This window comes from Aplidium turbinatum, chromosome 18 (genome assembly GCF_918807975.1).
Source record: "Aplidium turbinatum chromosome 18, kaAplTurb1.1, whole genome shotgun sequence".
Lineage (NCBI taxonomy): Eukaryota > Metazoa > Chordata > Ascidiacea > Aplousobranchia > Polyclinidae > Aplidium > Aplidium turbinatum.
In genome coordinates this window covers 14,577,635-14,597,344 of record NC_137489.1, presented here as the reverse complement: position 1 = coordinate 14,597,344, position 19,710 = coordinate 14,577,635, and the positions used below count along the sequence as shown (strand labels likewise).

At 36.4% G+C, this 19,710-nt stretch overlaps 2 protein-coding genes across 2 annotated transcripts; one reads left to right on the top strand and one right to left on the bottom strand.

Moving 5' to 3' along the window:
* Positions 1-5,637: 5,637 nt before the first annotated feature.
* Positions 5,638-12,549, top strand: LOC145787634 (carnosine N-methyltransferase-like). Its single transcript, XM_082599415.1, has 7 exons — positions 5,638-8,153; positions 8,468-8,660; positions 8,739-8,900; positions 9,948-10,105; positions 10,362-10,555; positions 10,856-11,073; positions 11,986-12,549. The coding sequence occupies exons 1-7, from the start codon at positions 8,065-8,067 to the stop codon at positions 12,106-12,108; spliced, it is 1,137 nt and encodes a 378-aa protein (XP_082455541.1). The 5' UTR covers positions 5,638-8,064; the 3' UTR covers positions 12,109-12,549.
* A 1,597-nt stretch (positions 12,550-14,146) lies between these two features.
* Positions 14,147-18,580, bottom strand: LOC145787203 (uncharacterized). Its single transcript, XM_082598926.1, has 4 exons — positions 18,181-18,580; positions 16,265-16,422; positions 15,401-15,531; positions 14,147-14,757 (listed from the first exon to the last, which is right to left on the bottom strand). The coding sequence occupies exons 1-4, from the start codon at positions 18,280-18,282 to the stop codon at positions 14,513-14,515; spliced, it is 636 nt and encodes a 211-aa protein (XP_082455052.1). The 5' UTR covers positions 18,283-18,580; the 3' UTR covers positions 14,147-14,512.
* Positions 18,581-19,710: the final 1,130 nt, after the last annotated feature.

Genomic DNA, 19,710 nt, shown 5'->3' with positions numbered 1-19,710 from the left:
TTGATGTAAATGCTGTATTTTTTGTGGATGTAATTTATGAGTCATGTTTATAAACACCCGTAAGCGAAATGACTTATGATGTAGCCTGCGTGATATTTGTGATGCGACTTGACACAAATCCACAATTTCAAAAGCACCTAATTTGAACTTAGAAATTTCAGATAATTTCAACAACTTGTTCAATTGTCTTCTCTCTACTAAAAATATTCATACTACAAACTCAATTGTAGACCTAAAATACACAAACGAAGATGTAAACAGCTATTCAAGTAGGCTAAGGTGTTACTTATGAGAAATTTGGTTCCATAAAACTAGAAGCTAGCCATGAGTTTCGGAATGCATTAGTTTAGGACAAAAATGTAAGACAACAAACGCAGTTTTGTTTTTTTTCAAATTCGTGTAACAATATTACTCTGATTGTAACTATTTTAGAATCAGTGAGTAGCTTACAATAAGATTTGCTCGCAAATCTTTACCAATGCAATGATTCGGCACACCGCACACACACTTCGTGCAGTCGATGGAGCTCTTTGTTATTCAGAACTTTGCATGAAATCGGATTAGCATGGTAATTAAATAGCGGCAAGATAAATCAAAATTGTTGTTTTTGGGTACCTTTGCAAAAATTGAAATATCAAGTTTAACATATAAAATTTTAAAATAATGACTTTTCAAACTTATAGACAAATGATTTGTTTTCACACCAGTGCAACTTTTGTTGAAATAGCACCAGCGGATAACACGTAACAGCTGATTGAATTTGATCCAAAAACGGCCCCCCCTTGAGCAGTTAACTTCCAAAAAAACGTTGAAAAGCAAAGGGTTAATACTGAATCCGATGCATGCAAAATTTAAGTGGCACGTGTTGCGGAATATAGTTCTATTTGAAGATGTTTGGAGAGATATTTTTTATGCAAAATCGTATTATTTTCTTGAATATCTTAAAAATATCTTCCAGCATCATTGAACCGTTCTGCTGGACGTTCCTCCTAAATTCCCACCTATTGATGCACATCCCTGGAAAGGTAATTTAATACTGAATCCGATGCATGTAAAATTTAAGTGGCACGTGTTGCGAAATATAGTTCTATTTGAAGATGTTTGAAGAGGTGTTTTTTATGCAAAATCGTATTATTTTCTTGAACATCGTGAAATATCCTCCAGCATCATTGAACCGTTCTGCTGGACGTTCCTCCCAAATGCCCACCTATTGATGCACATCCCTGGAAAGGTAATTTAATACTGAATCCGATGCTTGTAAAATTTAAGTGGCACGTGTTGCGGAATATAGTTCTATTCGAAGATGTTTGGAGAGGTGTTTTTTATGCAAAAGTCGTATTATTTTCTTGAATATCGTAAAAATATACTCCACTTTTGAACCATTCTGCTGGACGTTCCTCCCAAATGCCCACTTATTGATGCACATCCCTGGAAAGGTAATTTAATACTGAATCCGATGCTTGCAAAATTTAAGTGGCACGTGTTGCGGAATATAGTTTTATTTAAGATTTTTCGAAGGCATGTCATGTCGCACTTTATGCCTCTCACTTATTCACGGATAACTTTTTTAGGCGAAAAGCGGAAAAACTATTCTGCCAGAATGAGGGTGGTTAATTACTTAATTTGTCACTGTGTCAGTCGCAGTGATGCCACGAACCAGCTCAGTGGCCGAGTGGTTTCGCCTTCGGCTCTGGTGCTGGTAGATCTGAGATCGATTCCAGGTCGAGTCAAACCGAAGACTTTAAAAACGGTACCGATTGTGTTCTATCCTGCATAGCGCAGTGAGAATGAGTAGGGTAATAATGTGATAACATCGTAAACCTGATATAAATTAAAAATGAGCCCTGTCGCTAAAAGACCTTAGCTGTTGTAGAGCGACAATAAATAAAACCATAACATTATTATTATTAGTGATGCCACGACTTGTGTTTTAGCACAAGATCTTGTGGTTTTACTTTGGATCTTGTGCTTTAAGTTTTACCCAATTTCCAAAATGACTATACTGCATGACTTCATCATCTCTTCGGATCATAGACCACTTTCGGTGTACTTTTCTTGTACAAACATAGGCTACCTGTTCTTTGACGAAGTTTCAAATGTCTCTTCTTATAATACGATCAATTGGAACTGTGTCTCCTCTGAGCAAAATATGTCTTTGGTCTGGAATCTAAAAAATATCTATCTAAAATTTGTTTGCCAACTGAAAGTATTGAATGCAATAATTCTCATTGTTCAGATGCTTCTCATATTGCCTCAATAGACTCTTTCTATAATAGTACCATAACTGCTGCTCTCAAAGCAGCTTCTGATCAAATCTTTGTTGATAAGAAATGCAACAAATTTTCTGCCCCTGGTTGGAATAATAATGTTAAGCAGGCTCATGCTATTGCCAGAGAAACTTTCATCATGTGGGTGAAAAATAGGAAACAACGAAGTGGTTATCTCGATGAGTTGATGCAGAACAAACGAAAGGAGGTTAAAAAAGCCTTTCGCCGTTGTAAAAATGCCTCTGAACAACATAGAGCTAATGCACTTGCCTCAGCACTCAACTTGGACAGCTCACAAAAGTCATTTTGGCAGAAGGTAAAAAAGTCTACTTGCAAAAAGAGTTCTCTTTCAGTAAATATTGGTGGAGCAAAAGGTCCTGAAGCAATTGCTGAGATGTGGAAGCATCATTATAGTGCTTTGCTAAATTTCAGCAAAACCAACACTGAAAAAGAATTTGTTAACTCGTATATTTCTTCTAGGGATAAATATTATAATCTTTCAATATGTCGTTAAAACATGGACACAGTTGGTCCCTGCTTGCCAAACTGCCAATAAATCGCGCTGCTGGTGCTGATAAAATTTCAGCTGAACATCTTGTTTATGCTGATTATTCTATTCGTTTTTATGTTAGTGTACTTTTTAATATGTGTCTTAGTCATGGTATTGTACCAAATTCTTGCTTGGACACTGTCTTAGTCCCAATTGTAAAGAATTTGAATGGTGACATTCAAGATTCATGTAACTATAGAGGGTCAGTCCATCCTTAATCAACAAAGGTTGTCAACCCACGTTCTCCGAATTTTACGAAACTTGGTACACTGATTCCAATAGCTAAAAAATCATTTTCTCCAAATTTGAGCATCCTAGCGGACCTAGCTCGAGCGTTTTTTTAGATATCGCATTTTGAAATTTCCCGCCACTAGGTGCAAATTGTGTCACGCTTCAGCGAATTTGAGCTTCTACAGCTTCCCCCTTACAGTAAATCGATGAAGTAAAATGCTATTTCCCCATCTTTGAGGGTGCTGAATCCAAAAAACTGTGTTAGAACATTCTAAATAGATGCCTTCATGGAGATTTTTGCTGTTTGGGGTGTCGCACTTTGTGCACATATTCCAAGCCGCTATGATACTTAATGAAAAAATTAAAAATCATTTTTAGTAGTTGAAAAATGATATTATTTGAATTTATTAAATTTAAGTTTTGCATATGGTTGAGTAAAATGTTATCAGTTATTCTAAAATTATTTGCATTGCCGGTTAAGTGTGCATTGTCTTACATATTCTGTAGCTGCCCGAATTGTAGCATAGCCTAAATTGTAATGAAATTGTGACTTAGCTTTCTAAATAGGCTAGGCTATATCATTAAATGATAACTTGAAGTTAATGTTTAAAATACATATATATATATGCCATATTAATGAATTCATAAAATTTTCGTCCAAAGTCATGTAAGAATAAAACAGGTGAATACGATCAAATATATATATAATACATAATTGAAAATGTACAGGAGGGATCCTTGGATTTATAATGCATCAAATCCTTGGAAGATTCCCTATTCAAAAAGTGCTGGAATCATTCAATTAGGTGTCATTGTATCCTCTGAAAGGGGGTATATGGCAAGAGCAAGGGTGTAAAACCCAACTAATCAAAATTGGATGATTCCACACAAAATAAACAAAGTCTGAAAAACTTCCAACATGGATATGTTTATAAAAAGTATAGGCATATTAAGATAGGCTATATCACAAGGATATAAGTCAGGTCATTTAGCACTATCCCATTAAGCCTTTTAATGGTAGTCGAACATCTTGCAGGATGAACGCTTCATCTTGCAGGATGAAGCCGTAATTCTCAGTGAAGTCAAGTAAACATATAACTTCGTCCTGCTTCAGCGTTGCCTTATGATCTTTTAAAGTCAATGCCTGAACTTTAGCAGTGAAGGAGTGCTTTTTCAACTTGTGAATTTTTTCGGATAACAATTGGACAAAATCTTCAGCTGAGGAAGTGTGTGTTTGTAGCATGCATTTGTCTGTTGATATCCACTGTCGGTATGTGAAATTTTTTATACTTTCAGCAGCATATAAATATGTCAAGTAATCTTGTAGTACTCTCAAACCAGGACAATTAGAGCAGCTATTCATCATGCACTGCTTATTTTCAATGTCGCAGACAATCATCTTTATTAAATCTTTATAGTCCTTATCTGTCTTACTGCTGTTGGTCATAAGTATCGCATTTTGGTGGTGTGTGCATACACAGACAGTATGCGTACCAGCTGAAGAAACTGTGACACACTGTTTGGGCCTTAATGAAAAAAATGATGCTCTTCCAACTTTAATATCAGGATGTGTCCTTTTGAATATGGAGTACAGTTCATCAACGTTGCACAGTAACAACCTCTTCTGTTCATGCACATTCCTTTTCACACTCACTTTATCTTTTTGACCTGGCATGATTCGTGAAAAGGAATGATCATCATCAAGATAAAACTCACGAATGGTTTGTTTAGTTTCTTCTGAAAGTTGGTATTTTTTCCCTACAGTGGCAGGTTTGCCCAACACCCCTTTTTTTTCCTTCAGCATCATGGCTTGCCTCACAGAATAATCTGACACATTAAAGAATTGTTGTGCTTTCTTTTGTGTCCAAGAATTTGGTTTTAAAGTTAAAGTAGAATACTTATCATCACGGTCAGCATTGTAAAGCTTATTTTTCAATTCATCCATTATGAGATCCAAATCTTTTGCTTTGACTGCATTTATTTTATGATCTTCAATCGTTTCATCCTGCGAAGTACTTTGAATATCCACTGCCAATACACCAACTGCTTGTGCAAATGTCTCATTCAATTGTTTTGTAACTTTTCCAAGCTTCTCGGTACTGTAAGAGAGTTTTTGATGCTTATTTTTAGATTTTAATGTATATAATGGGAGATGTGCCGATTGCATCTAAAACTGTATTGGTTCTCTTTAATGAATCCATATGTTCCAATTTCCCATGGAGCTCTGTTTCTAGTTCACTTTCAGATGATGAGATCTGAGATAACTTGTCACTTATCGAGGATGTGCTGGATGAATCATCATTTTGTCATCATTTGAGAAGAGTCCAGCATTTCCTACAAAGTTTTTGTCCAGGCATAGCGTTTAGGTTTTTATTTTTCAGAAATAAAGCGTGGGCAAGGTTGATTTCATGAGACCCCTTTGGCTTTTTATGAGACCGAAGTCTTGAATGTGTGTTAAATATGTCACAACATTTTGAAAAACGAACCGCATAGTTGTGCAATAAAATCTTTTCACGGTGAAAGCATATATTCCCATGTTGCAAGACAATGTCATCGTCCAGTTCAGCACGCATTTGTAAGATTTGCAGTTGTTCTTTACCAATTTCTTCAAATGAGAGAAAGCCTTTCTGGCGAATTTGAGTTTGTTTATGACATTCATCATTTTCATTCAAGTGCACACCAATTGAACAAGGGATATTATCCATTCTAAATTAAACACAGAGTATAGACTAACTGATAGATAGAATATATAATTGCTTAATTTCACCTGTAATGTAGAACATATGACACTTCGTTTTCGAATTACTGATAACTTTTTACTCAACCATATGCAAAACTTAAATTCACTAAATTCAAATAATATCATCTTTCAACTACCAAAAATGACTTTTCATTTTTTCATAAAGTATCATAGCGGCTCGGAATATGTGCACAAAGTGAGACACCTCAAACAGCAAAAATCTCCATGAAGGCAACTATTTAGAATGTTCTAACCCAGTTTTTTAGATTCAGCACTCTCAAAAATGGGGAAATAGCATTTTACTCCATCGATTTACTGTAAGGGGGAAGCTGTAGAAGCTCAAATTCGCTGAAGCGTGATGCAATTTGCACCTAGTGGTGGGAAATTTCAAAATGCGATATCTCCAAAACCGCTCGAGCTAGGATGCTCAAATTTGGAGAAAATGATTTTTTTAGCTATTGGAATCAGTGTACCAAGTTTCGAAAAATTCGGAGAATGTGGGTTGACAAATTGGAAAAAAGTTGTTGATTAAGGATGGACTGACCCTAAGACCTATTGCTGTAGCTACAGTAATCTCAAAACTGTTTGAATGTTTTATTTTGAATCATCTATTGCCTTTTTTGAATACCAGTGACAATCAATTTGGGTTTAAGTCTGGCCATAGTACTGACATGAGTGTATTAAAACAAGCAGTGTCCTCTTATATCAGTCATGACACTCCTGTATATTCTGTCTTTTTGGATGCTTCAAAAGCCTTCGACAAAGTCAATCATCATTTATTGTTTAAAACGCTTATCACACGCAACGTGCCTATGTATTTTGTTTGCTTATTGAAATACTGGTATAGTAAACAAACCATGCAAGTGAGGTGGGGAGGTCACCTGTCCCAATCATTTAATGTGTCCAATGGAGTCAGGCAAGGTGGGGTGTTAAGCCCCTATCTTTTTGCAGTATATATTGATCAGCTTTCTTATGAGCTCAATAAAACAAAAGTTGGTTGCTATGTTGGCAACTCTTGTCTAAATCATATTATGTTTGCTGATGACATTTGCTGCATCTCGCCTAGTTTGTGTGGCTTACTAAATTTGTTAGATGTTTGCCAGAAGTATGCTATTGAACATGAAATTACTTTCAATTCTAAAAAGTCATTTGGTATGTTATTTTCGCCAAAAAACTTTTATCTTTCACGTGCTCCTCTGCTACATCTAGGGAAATCTGAAATTGTGTTCACAGACTCTGTAAAATACCTGGGTGTATTTATTGAGAGTTCTCTCTCAGATGAAAATGATATTTCAAGGCAGGTACGCTCTCAGTACTGTGCTGCAAACAGTGCAAAATCTCATTTTGCTAAATGCTCACCCGCTGTAAAAAACATTGTTTTTCGCTCTTATTGTATGTCCTTTTACGCATCCCAGTTGTGGAATAAGTTTAGATCTTCCAGTATAAAACAATTACGTGTTGCTTACAATGATTCTTTTAGAATATTGCACAACTTGCCTCGTTATGTCAGTGCCCGTGAATATCAAGTAATGAATAATATAACAACATTTGATGCTTTATTGAGGAAAAACATGTTTTCGTTTATCAACCGTTGCATTCACTCCTCAAATCGCTTTATATCAGACTTGATGTCATCTGATTGTTTTTATCGTTCTGAATACTTTCAATTCTTCCAACGCTCATTGTATGTAAATTTGTAATAGTAGTTAGCCCATTTAGGCTAGTGAGCTTTTAAACCGACGGCATCCAAAGTGGCTCTCTGTGACCTTTATGCATTTGCAGTTTGTGTATTATTTCGTTGTTTTTGTGTTGGATATGGACAACTTTGTTTGACACAAATAAATAATAATAATAATAATTGCACAGCCAATGCTATTCGTTGTAGTAAATTCTATAATTCGTAGTAGTAAATTCTTAGAGGCCCATTTTAACTTAAAGATTCTTACCACTACTTATACATATTGTATATTTACAACGTGCACTGCATAGTGCGTATTTAATGGTATTTTGTTTTAGACTTAAAATGAAATGTTAAGAATAGATTTTAGAATAATTTAGAATCAAACTGACATGCAATCTGGAAGGAAAGGCTACAACTAATCTGACAATTCTAGAATTGTGATATGTCAGTGTGACATGGTGTGATTGTCGAATCAACATGTGATTAACTAATTTTATCTATCGATAATATTAGAAATATTTACCTTTCAAGACAGGAGGGATCTTTAACTAAATGGATGATTTTTTTCTAGTGGCTACAATATTTATCAGTTATTATGACTAGCACTGCAATAAATGCAACAACTGAAGAAAAAGAAGAAATTCTTCATTACATGCGAGTTTTGAATGCCTTTAAAGCGTATAGGTGATATGTACAAATTGTTGTTGTTGGTTTAAAAATATATATCATTGTATTATCAATCTGTTGAACTTTGTCGAATATTGATTTAAGGTGTGAAAACATCAGTGGTTGAGATATTTGCCGGCATATGTTTCTTCTTTGTGGACTCTGTTTTTTACTAAGTTTTACTTTTATGCATGATTTTACATAATGGTTATATTTTCAAACATTAAAATTTACTTAAAACCTCAGAAAAATGCTACAATTGCAGCTACTATAACCGCTAATCACTTAAAGTTGAACCAATAATAGATTCTTTAATCAAGATGATTTTGCAGAAACACAGCACTCAGAGCTTTGCAAGAATGTGAAAAGAATTATGCTTCATTGTCAGATGATCACAAAGCGTTCATTCCTAAGCACTTGGATGTTTTGGAGAAGTTAAAACTTTGCGTTGATTGTAATGCTGCTGTTATTAAAGAAATAACCAACTTCTGCAGTGATATGTTTGCGAATAGAAAATACAAAGAGGTACGAAAGAAAATAATTTTTAAATCTTAATTTTTTTTTTTTAATGCAACTTTAATTGTAACTGATCTTTTATCCCAGATTGCGGAGCATGTGCAATATACCAGTATAGATACTGATAAAGTGAAGTCTACTCTGAAGCAAATCATGCGTGACTGGTCACTCGATGGCGCAGATGAGCGAAGATTATGCTATCAACCCCTCATTGATGAAATCACTAAACACATGCCAGTGATTGATAAAGTGATTGGTGATTTGCCTTTTTCTTTCTAAATATAACTAAAAGTATGTTATGAAAACTTTTAAGTTACCGGTACCCTATGGTTAAAGCTAAATAATGAGATATCACATGAAAGCTAAAATCTTAACTGTAATCAAGTACTATTATATGTAATTAGGGTGCAAGGATTTCTAGAAGTACAGGATGCGAAACCACCTTCTTAGAGTATGGTGCGTTAAATAATAGAGTTGCCTTTTTATTTTAGTATATAAAATCCTATTCTTGCTCAAAAGTAAATCAATGCTTGTTTGTTAAATCAATTCAGAAAATTTGCAAACACAAAATTCCAAAAAGATTACCACATTAAATTTATCAAATCATTGCAACAGTGTTGAAATTTAAGCAATTTGGCTTCAACCTGAAAGAATATGAATTTATCAAATAAGATACTGTTTTGCAACATCATCAGCTTATCTAAAGATAGCATAACTGGATTAGTCAAGTAATGAGTGTAAAGTTTACAACCTTTGTGATTTCTTTTAGAGTTGTTGTTTCTTTAAGGATAATTGGCTTAAATTTATCAACACCAGCACTTTGATTAGTTATTTTTTTTTAGTATTTTGGCTGCATTTGATAATTTGACAATCGATCACATTGGAAATTTAGATAATGCCTAAATATTATATCGAGGCTTGACTAGAAATCATTGCTGACTTTTGAGCTACTTGATTGAAACTAGCTTTTTTGTGTGAAAATGTGCAGAAAATTTGTCAACACTTTTTCGTAACACACTCTATTATATAGACTTGAGAACCAAGATGGCGTAAGTTTCGCTTCCCGATATGTTCTTGATATCCCTGTTAGGATGTTTCATATCTTTGATTTTTAAAGTCTGAGAACTGATGTGGTCTGACTTTATATGTTAGGGTGTTTCATTTTTTCGATTTTCAAAGTCTGAGAACTGATGTTAAATATAGGCTAACTTCCTTCACCATACATTAAGTCATTTTGGTTAAAAAAAAATACCGGTAGCCTATTTCACAAGCTGAAATCTTTTTTATTGCTCACAGAAACCCGGAAGTGGCGATGCTCATCAGAACTATGACGTTCTTGTTCCCGGGTGTGGTTTAGGGCGGTTGCCATGGGAACTGGCCAAACTTGGTTATCGTAGCCAAGGAAACGAATTCAGTTTTTACATGCTTTTCACATCACACTTCATCATTAACAAGTTAGTCTTAAGCTTTAAGTGGTATAGAAATCATTTAACGAATTCATCTGCGCTATTAATGAATAAATTTCTTGCTGATTGTGTTTCATCATTAAAAAGTAGAGTTAAGTGAATAGGCCTAATGTTGAAATAATACCAGAACGTTTCATTCTGCAACTAAATGCCATTGAAATATTTCATACCAAATGTTGTTCTGATGTTGGACCTTGTTGGTTTGAGTCTCTAAACTAAACGTAACAATCTTTAATGATTTCAGAACTACTGGGGATTCGAAATCGGACTTCCACCAGTACACAGTGTATCCATGGGCTGGAAAGAGATGCAACAACTTATCCTGGGACGACGTATTGAAACCGGTCAAGTTCCCGGATGTAAATCCAGCCTTGTTGCCTCCGGGCAACTTATTCTCAATGGCAGCTGGAGACTTCTTGGAGGTGTACACAGACGAAAGTAAAGTATTTTTAACGTCTTTTATCCGTCGGCTGCAAGCTGAGTTGTGAGGGCCCTGGTTCAATGTTCTCAACCTGGGGTTCACAGGAAGATTTCCAGGGATGTTTAATGTGGAGCTTTACTTTCGCGTGTGCCTGTCTAACATCACTCTTGGGAAACGTTTCTCAATCCATTATTCTAAAACTGATGCGTATTCTAAAAGTTATGATATCGTCGCATATTTCAGATACGTATCTCAGCCTCGCTTATTCCAATATTCATTGACTTATTGCAGATTGATGCATAATTTCTGTTTCACAGGCACCTGGGATTGCGTGGCTTGCTGCTTTTTTGTTGACACGGCCAACAACATTATCAGCTACATCGAGCGCATCTATCATATCCTTAAGCCCGGGGGGCTGTTTGTCAATTTAGGCCCGTTATTATATCATTTCTTCGGCATGGCAAACCAAACGTCAATTGAGTTATCTTACGAAGAAGTCATTTCTGTCATCAAGCAAGTTGGATTTCAGGTTTTGGTGAGGAAAATATATTTTAGCGCTTTTGTGATTACAAAAGTGTATTTAAAATAACTTTACGTTCTACTATGGTGTAAAACTGTAAAGCGAGACGAATGCAAGACGTTGCTTATAATAATCTGTAATTATTCCGACGTTTCGGCAATCAGACACGGCTGGTTTCTTCGAGGATCTAGGTTGCATAATATCATTTTTCAAACACACGGCAAACAGAGAACTATGTTGCTGCAAACAGCTAATCATGTGAAACGAAATATCGCAACGTAGCACTCGTGTGGACAAAACCGAATTTGGACGATGATGGTAACGACTTTTTTTTTAAAGTATTCCTTTTGTGAGCAGTATCATTTAATTTTGAGTAAAGAATATTTATACACAGTATGGAAAAGCAGACTTCTATGTTAGTGTGGGGATTTTCTTTATTTTGTGGTAACTGTATGACATAATAATTAATAACTGTATTTGTTGACTGGTTGTGAGAGCCTTTATCCTCTGAACTTGTTGTTCCAGATTTCTTATCTGAATTATTCCATTCACTGGGTTCAGCTGAATGAAGAGACGTCTTAAGATGTGTTGCTCAAGCACACACTCCAAGTGCCAAATCAGCGCTGCTTGATACTGAAGTTTCTTAATTCATAAATCCAGGGGCTCAACCAACTGAGCTATCCGGGCTATTCCATGTAGCATTTAAGTCATACGATTTAAGCATTGGAGAATCAGCTTGAACTAAATATGAAAGTTGTCTTTTGAAATGGGTATTTTTTCGCTACATTAGGAGCTGTTAAAAGGTCATAGGACTTCCTCTGAGAGGGTGTTAGAAAAACGTTAGAAAAAAGAAATGACGCCCTCTTCAGTCCTCTTGTCCCCCCTGTCATGCAATCCCTTGTGTCAACCTTTGTTTTGCTTTTCCAGAGAAACGAATTGGTGAAAGGACTTTACACGAACCACAAAGAATCAATGTTGAACTACGAGTACACTTGCGCTTTATTTGTTGCTCGGAAGCCGTCTCCCCCAACGGATGGGGAGAAGAAGTAGCCGGGATTCTTACCAACCGATGGATCACACGTGGACTGGTTCGCATTGAGAAGACGTATTTGATAAGGAAGAGAAGGCTGGGCGTTTTATTGGAATGACGTTATTTTAAAAATTAGTAGGCTACTAAGCTTATTGTCATTTGAATAGTCTCGGAATCCTTTTAAAATTTTGTCTGTTTCAAACTCTTTACTGTCCATTTTTGTAACTTAGTAGGCTATGAAAAGCGAGTTTTGTAAATGTGTGATGCAGCAAGATGCAGTAGTTAATTTAGATTTTTTTCAAAACGGTTTTAAACAGAGCTTATTCAAGCCAAGTTGCTAAATGTGTGTAAAACAGTTTTTAATTTATTTGGCAAATGCAAATTTGTCTACTTTGTATTTTGGATTATCTAAAAGTAGTTTGTAGCATATTTAAGTGGAGATAAATGAACTGTTGACGTGGCTTCACGTTTAGAAAGCTTACTATTTCAATGAGTTTAGGTAGGCTACTGTAGGCTATAGCCTATTTCCGACTGTGTTTTTCTAACTGGTAGTTATAGACTCGTATGATGTGCACATCTCATTTGCCAGGCCTCGAAATTCACGGCGGACATGTTCGCCGTCACAGCATGTGGTGGCCGCGGAAAGTAGGCTACCATCTAGATCGGTCATATTTGTCCGCCGAGAAATAACACAGGAACTAAATTTTTACATTGCTTCAACGATTGATGAAATTGAATCAGCGTAACAAAGGTGAATTCTTCGCTAAGAATTGGTGGGAGTTCCGGTACTTATACAGTTGTACACTAATCACGCGCAACTTAGTTCAAGTATGGTTCAAGTCTTATGTTATGTCACATTGTCACAATGTCTGGCTTTGATATCCGAGTGATATTGATAAGGTAAGGTTCGTTACGAAATTAGATTATACGAGTAGGCTATTACAGCAAGAATCAAGATGCAGCAAAATTTGTTAAATTTATTTGTAATTAATTCATTTGTTAAATTTTGGTTTTACAGTAGGCTAAGAAAGAAAAGGTAAATTCGCTGAAATTTTAAAAAGCCTTTTAAATAACCGTAGGCTAGCTATAGTTCTCAAATGGCGAAGAATTACTGTATAAGATAAAGTGACTTGCTTGAGTAACGCATTTCAGGACTGCTCTCCATTAAGCAGCACCTTATAAATGGAATAATTTTCCGGCAACAACACTTCACTCTGCCAATCTCGATAACCGGCCCTGCGTCAAAAGCCTCTACAACAGGAGTTGTTAAACTTTTTTTTAATGCCGACCCCTTAAAAAAATTGGTTTGTGGCCTATTCCGAGAAACTTTTTTGATCAGTATAAATTGGACATAACTCATTAAAATGAATTGGTAACAAAGTTTATGTTTAATAAAAAATTTAATAGATAATGCAGATTGATTTTCAATATCTTTGATTTAATTTCATTAACGTGAAGAATGCTGCTGTTTGTCTTCAACAAGAACATGAAATTGTAGCTTCGTGTTTGAACTTAATCTTCTTTCTTGTGAAAACTTTATTCCATTTTTGAAATAATAACTTACACTAAGATTTCCATTAGGCCTTTATGAACCCCCTAAAACTAGTCCGCGTACCCTTTGTGGGTCCACTGACCTCAGTTTAAGATCTCCTGCTCTACAAGTATACGAAACTACCCGGAATAACCTATCAAGGCTTTGTCAGCCCGAGGATAAAAATTCGAAACCAATCAACCATGACGATCGAAGCTAAAACTGGTGTGTCCGCCGAGATAGATAGGCAGGCTACTCAGACTAGGGTGCGGCTGGTGCCCCCCAAATTATAAAAACTTGATAAAACCAAGATTACTTTTTACTATGGGTGAGGTTATGCTTAAGAAGTATAAATATGAAGTTTCAAGTAATTCGGGTAACGTTTATACTAACTATAAAATCAGGTAACGTTTTTACTATAAAAGTAATTCGGGTAACATTTTTACTATAAAATCATTAAACCTTAGCAAATTGAAAGGGTAGGTCTTGCTTTATGCAACTGAAAAGTTTCAGATTTATGTCTTATCTATAAAGCGAGCAATCGTCGTTCGTATTTGGACAACACTAATAGCCTACATCTCACATCTAAGAAAAGAGCAAGATGCTAGACCTTTTCGTCACTCGTCCAGTTGAAAGAACACGCAACACAATTTAAACCCTTTGAATTGGGATTGTTTGGAGGGTAGCTTATAGCCTTCCTACCAAAACAAACAAAACACATGTGTCTGTTATGGCTATGGAAGCTTTATCTTTTTTAAATTTTAAAGTGATCCCAGAACATGGACTACTCTTTTTGTTGTTGAGTAGCCCTAAAAAGGACTGTTTCGGTAGCCCTAACAAGGACTTTTTTGTAGCCCTAAAAAGAGCTTTCGAATGTATGAGCGCTGAGGATACTACAGCAGCGGGTATGATTCCGTTATGGCTCGAATAGCTTCTGGAAAGTACTGTTCCCGTGCGAATTGGTGTCTCCACATAAATTCGTCTAAATAACCAGGAATCACATCCCTGCTGGTACCCCCCATTCTTTTCATCTTCCTCTTGCTGTTCAGCCACAGGTTTTCTATGCGATTGGTGTGAGCCCCTGTAGCTGATTCGTAACGATAACGGTGGTTTGCCGTTTGGTGCAGATAGCCAATATCTAAAAAATGCAAAATAAAGTGCTGTATAATAAAATTTAAGGATTGGCTACAAAACGTTTCATTCACCTCCAAACTTGCAAACTAGCATGCTAAATGATTGTGTTGACATAATTCGTTTACACCCATAAACCCGTATGAATAGCTGGGTTACTGATTGGTTGTTGCATGGCTACCTAAAGATACGGCCTGATTTGTCACATTTTGCAGAAATTTCAACATTTTGCTAACTTTTGACCAATGTTTAAAAAAAATTTTCTAAAAATTATATTCTTACGCTTTCTTTACTGTTTTCCCTAGATGACACAATAGGTGTTGTTCTCAGATGTTAATAAACGAAGAAAATTTGATTTTAGTTATTGAAAAATTAACAGTCTGATTCAGCGTTTTTCAACTTACTCTTTCTCATTTGCTACTGCTTCCTCAAGGCAACAAAAAGTTTTTATATCATTAGGAGACACCAAAATGTAAAAAAAAATCTCAGATAATGTCAGTCAAACTCTAACAGTAGCTGTAATCAAAATCTGCAAAATGTGACAAATCAGGCTACATCTCCAGGTGGCCATGGTTGTTGGTTACTGTTATAAACGCTTCTTCAGATTCTTTCCATCATACAGTAACATACAGTAATCAACAAACACTCACTGGATAAATTCGAGTATGCGCCCCATTCATCGGAATGGATTTCGGTGCCAGGAGCAATGTGGCATACAATCTCAGCCTCGGAAGTAGCTTGGTCGCGGCACCAGTGTGATGAAACATTCCCTAACACAACACTGGAATTAAACTCCTTGTAAACAGGCTGTTTATTGACATATCATAGTTCATTGTCTACAAACAACAAGTAGCCTACATTGACTACAAGATATTGGCCAATTGTTATAGCTACTAACTGCGTTCGCTGGACTTAACCGCTAAGCAATTACCAAGAAGGATTTTTACCGGAAAGAAATCGACCCAAAACTGTTATTATAACTTAGAGTTTAGCAGGCTGAGTAACATTTTTCTTCTTTCCAATCAAAACCAGGCGGTGTCCGACGTTTTCTTCGTAAACAGCTCTTCGTAAAGCAATTCTTCGTAAGCAATTTTTCGTAAAACAATTCTTCGTAAAGTTAATTCTTTGTAAAACAATTCTTCCCAAAGCATTTATTCGTGCATGCAATGGAGATTTGATGTAATACGAAGAAATGCTTTACGAAAAATTCTTTTACGGATTTCATTTCACCAACAACTGTTTACGAACAATTGCTTACGAAGAATTGCTATACGAAGAATTGTTTACGAAGAATTCGCCTATAACCAAACCAGGCAATGTAAAGTCTTTTTGGGCCAAGCACATTTCAGAGCTTAAGGTGCTCAACTGCTTTATTTGTTGTTTTGTATATATTTGTGTAGTTAGAAGATAGGCTAATTCTTACCCGATGCCAAGATGTTGGTAATGTTTTGGACTGGGATAAATCAAACATATCAAGAAAGTACGTAGCCTCACATGTTTGTACTGTAACTTACTTTGTTGTGGTATCAATTCCACCGAACATCCACTGTTGGGGCACTGGACGCCCTTGCGTATTTCCAGGTTTCCGTCGTGCGACAAGGGATTCGTCAATGGCTACGACATGACCCGGTCCACCGATCTGATGGACATTTCTTAAGTCTTCAGAACAGACCTGCAATGTTATCAAAATATACCACTTTTGAAACGAAACCTCAAAGGCGTGATCGGGTGTTAGGTTACAAACCCCTTGGAACTTGAGTAACGTAACGCCTTGGCAGTGGCCTAGGCTACGCAGGATTTTTGTTGGTGTGGGGCATTACATGAAATTGATGAGCGCTTTTTGTGAGAAAGCATGTTTCCTCATAGCCTACAAGTACGGATCACTTGCATTTTCAACCTATAAAAAATCTCAAAAAAGCATTTGATACAGTAAATCAAAAAATCTTACCCGACAAGTTGAAGCACTATGGTGTAGTCTAAGGAGCAACGTTAAAAACCTTATTCAGTCATAATTAAACAATAGGTAGCAATAGGGGAAAGTGGGGCAAAGCAGAACAATTTTTCGAAAACCTATATAATATAATTTTCGCTTTTAGGGTCAAATCATTATAATTCAACAAGGGGTGTAACCCAATGTCTCGAAAACTTATGAATTTTTGATATAAGGTGCACTTGAATGAGCTAAATCTGATAAAAGAAATTTCAGTGAAATCCATCAAGAAATGGAGGAGCTACACTGATTTAATTGTACCACTAGAGGCGCTGTGTGCGATAAGGTAAAAACACAAATATTGATAAAATTTGCAGTTCCAATGCTAGGAATGTGGCGAAAACTGGTAATGTACCATTTTTGGGGGTGTAGAATTCAAAAATGAGGTCAAATTAAGCAAAAAGGACTTGCAAATGGGTCAAAACTGGGATTTTATTTCAAAAGTGACCCATTTCAAGCGCGTGCCCTCCGAAAAGGGGATGATGTTTCGAAAAAATAAAAATAGGAAAATGACCTTCGGGAATCAAGAAATCATGTCCAATATTCAAAATAGGTGCCCCGATGTGTTCTAAAAACCTTGTAAAAACTGTATAAAAAATTGTAAAAAGTTTTCATGTTTGAATTTGATCACTAAATTACAGTATTTTGTGCTATTTCAGAGTTTTTTTCATTGCAATTTTAAAATTTGAAATTTGCCTATAAAACGCATTGGGGCACTTAATTCATAACCTAATGCAAAACATAGATAGATAATAACGTTGCTTAATTTGATTCGAGTATGTGCTATTCAATGAAACTAGCTTTTATTACATTGAAAACTTGCGAGCAGCATAGCGGAGCAGCGCTCCTCTTTGCCCAATCAGTAATATTCCGTTTTGCTCCAAAGTGTGATTCTAAATAGCCTAAAAGTGAAAATTTCTAAAATAACGAAACCTCTGCTCAACCTACATTTAAGTGCTCCTTAAAAATACTTCAAATTCAACTTAAACTTTGATAGCTCAAGTTGGTTAAAAAAATGACACGTTTTCAACATGTCTCCTTATACAGCAGCATGCTAAAATGGAAATTCCTCCATAACTCAGTACACTCAACCTACCGCTCAACACATAAATGTATCTCATGATAATTTCAAACGTGATCGTTTGTGGTAGCAGTGTTTATATCAGTTTGTGAGAAATTCCAATGTTTCTTCCAACATTTTATTTGGCCCACTTTTCCCAACGTACATGCAGCGACGTATGCCGGATTTTCTCAAGGGGGTGGAGGGGCATTTTAAACACTTTTAGAAACAAAAACGAATTAAAAAACGCACCTTTGCTAATAATAACCCGTTAGTCAAAACAATTTCCCAATGCAAACCGCCTAAGATGAAAGCAAAGCATGGATAGCCTCCCTGTAAACCACAACATATAGCCTTTACGCTACATTAAATTAACAAACCTCACGTAGAAAAGCCATCCACTGCACCACTGTTGCCTGGCTAACCCTAGTGTAGTGACGAATTCCTCTTTGAAGTAGCTCGTTTTTGGCCCAAAGAAACATCAATTGAATACCAGTCGTAAGACTCAAAGTTTGATTTTTCAAAAAAAGAGCCCTTCTGAAGAGAAGTCGTGGTTTTGCAAGTCTACACAAAAATGTAATAAATAAAAATTGTTAAAAAGCGAAGATTTATATCTTAAAGCAGGGGTCACCAACTGGCGGCCCGCCACGCTGTTATGTGCGGCCCACCGAAACTACCAGCGTACAAATATAACCAAAAATACTTTTCTTGAAGAGTTAAATAGCATGAAGGCAAAAATACTTTCCATGAAGCATATTTTCGCTTTGCATATAATTTCACCGACCGATTAATCAGATTGTAGTTCTAGGTTGATTGAATCTTTATCCTCGGACTGGGAAAGCTTCTTGCAGAGCTTAATCCTGGCAGTTTCGCATACTTGTAGAGGCATTGAATCACTGACGCAGGCCCGGTCACCGAGATTGACAGAGTGAAGCTTCCGTTTGTGGAAGTCTTGTTGCCGGGGAACTATTCCATCCATTAGATGCCGCTGAATGGAGAACAGTCCTTAACGTGCGTTGCTCAAGCGCACACCCCGAGAGTCGAACCAGCGCCGCTTGATCTTGAAGCTTCTTCGTTTCAGAAGTCACGCGCTAACCAATTGAGCTATGGGGGCGGATAGGTGGGGGTCGCTTAAAGTTATTTCAGTGCGATGTCGAACTACACTGTGAGCATAGGGTTGCTTATTTTAAGTTTCTAAATGTCATGTAAACACTAGTGTGCGTTTCAACGTTATTGTGTTTCACGAGGAGTGTTCCCTTTATGCAAGTTTTTGTTGGCAAAATAGGTCGGTGTGCCAAATGGAGGCAACCTAGTTCGTACCATGAACAGCTCGTACCCTCAGTTCGTACCTTGAAAAGATTAAGAGAAAACATTAAAAATGCCAAAGTCGCTGATCGCAGTTTCCGCAATCATTTAAAAATTTTCCCCCTGAAAAGATCGTGAGAAAAATTAGCTCAAAGCCGAAATCCGCTGATCGCAGTTTCCGCTAATTTTTTTCCGCAGTTTCCGCTAACCCTAACCATAGAGTAATCTATGCTCTCACCCTAACCTTCGCTGATCGCAGTTTCCGCAAACATTTTTCCGCAGTTTCTGCTAATCCTTACCCTAATTCTAACCATAGAGTAATCAATCAATCAATCATTTTATTTTTCGTCATTAACACGTCCGGGACAAAAAAGATACTAACTAATGTAGTTTAATAAATGTAGAAACATCAGCGGTTTTGAGTTTGGCAGCATTATTCTTTTTATGCTTAAAGGGGCAGTAAACCCTAAACCATACTTTTCGATTTTTTTGTTTGTAAGTGCTCTACACATGTATAATAAGTGGTTGGCGTTGAAATTTTCCCTCAATTTCATTGCGTTTCCTTTGTAGGGCCGTTTTAGTTAGTCCTTAGTTTCAGAGCGACG

Excerpts from the sequence above, each read along its gene's own strand:
- LOC145787634 (XM_082599415.1), top strand. The coding sequence starts at position 8,065 with ATGACTAGCACTGCAATAAATGCAACAACTGAAGAAAAAGAAGAAATT. Across the intron at positions 8,661-8,738 it reads CGAATAGAAAATACAAAGAG|ATTGCGGAGCATGTGCAATA; the intron begins GTACGAAAGAAA and ends CTTTTATCCCAG. Across the intron at positions 11,074-11,985 it reads AAGTTGGATTTCAGGTTTTG|AGAAACGAATTGGTGAAAGG; the intron begins GTGAGGAAAATA and ends TTGCTTTTCCAG.
- LOC145787203 (XM_082598926.1), bottom strand. The coding sequence starts at position 18,282 with ATGTTTCTTTGGGCCAAAAACGAGCTACTTCAAAGAGGAATTCGTCAC. Across the intron at positions 16,423-18,180 it reads GGATGGCTTTTCTACGTGAG|GTCTGTTCTGAAGACTTAAG; the intron begins GTTTGTTAATTT and ends ATAACATTGCAG. Across the intron at positions 14,758-15,400 it reads CGCATACTCGAATTTATCCA|ATATTGGCTATCTGCACCAA; the intron begins GTGAGTGTTTGT and ends TGCATTTTTTAG.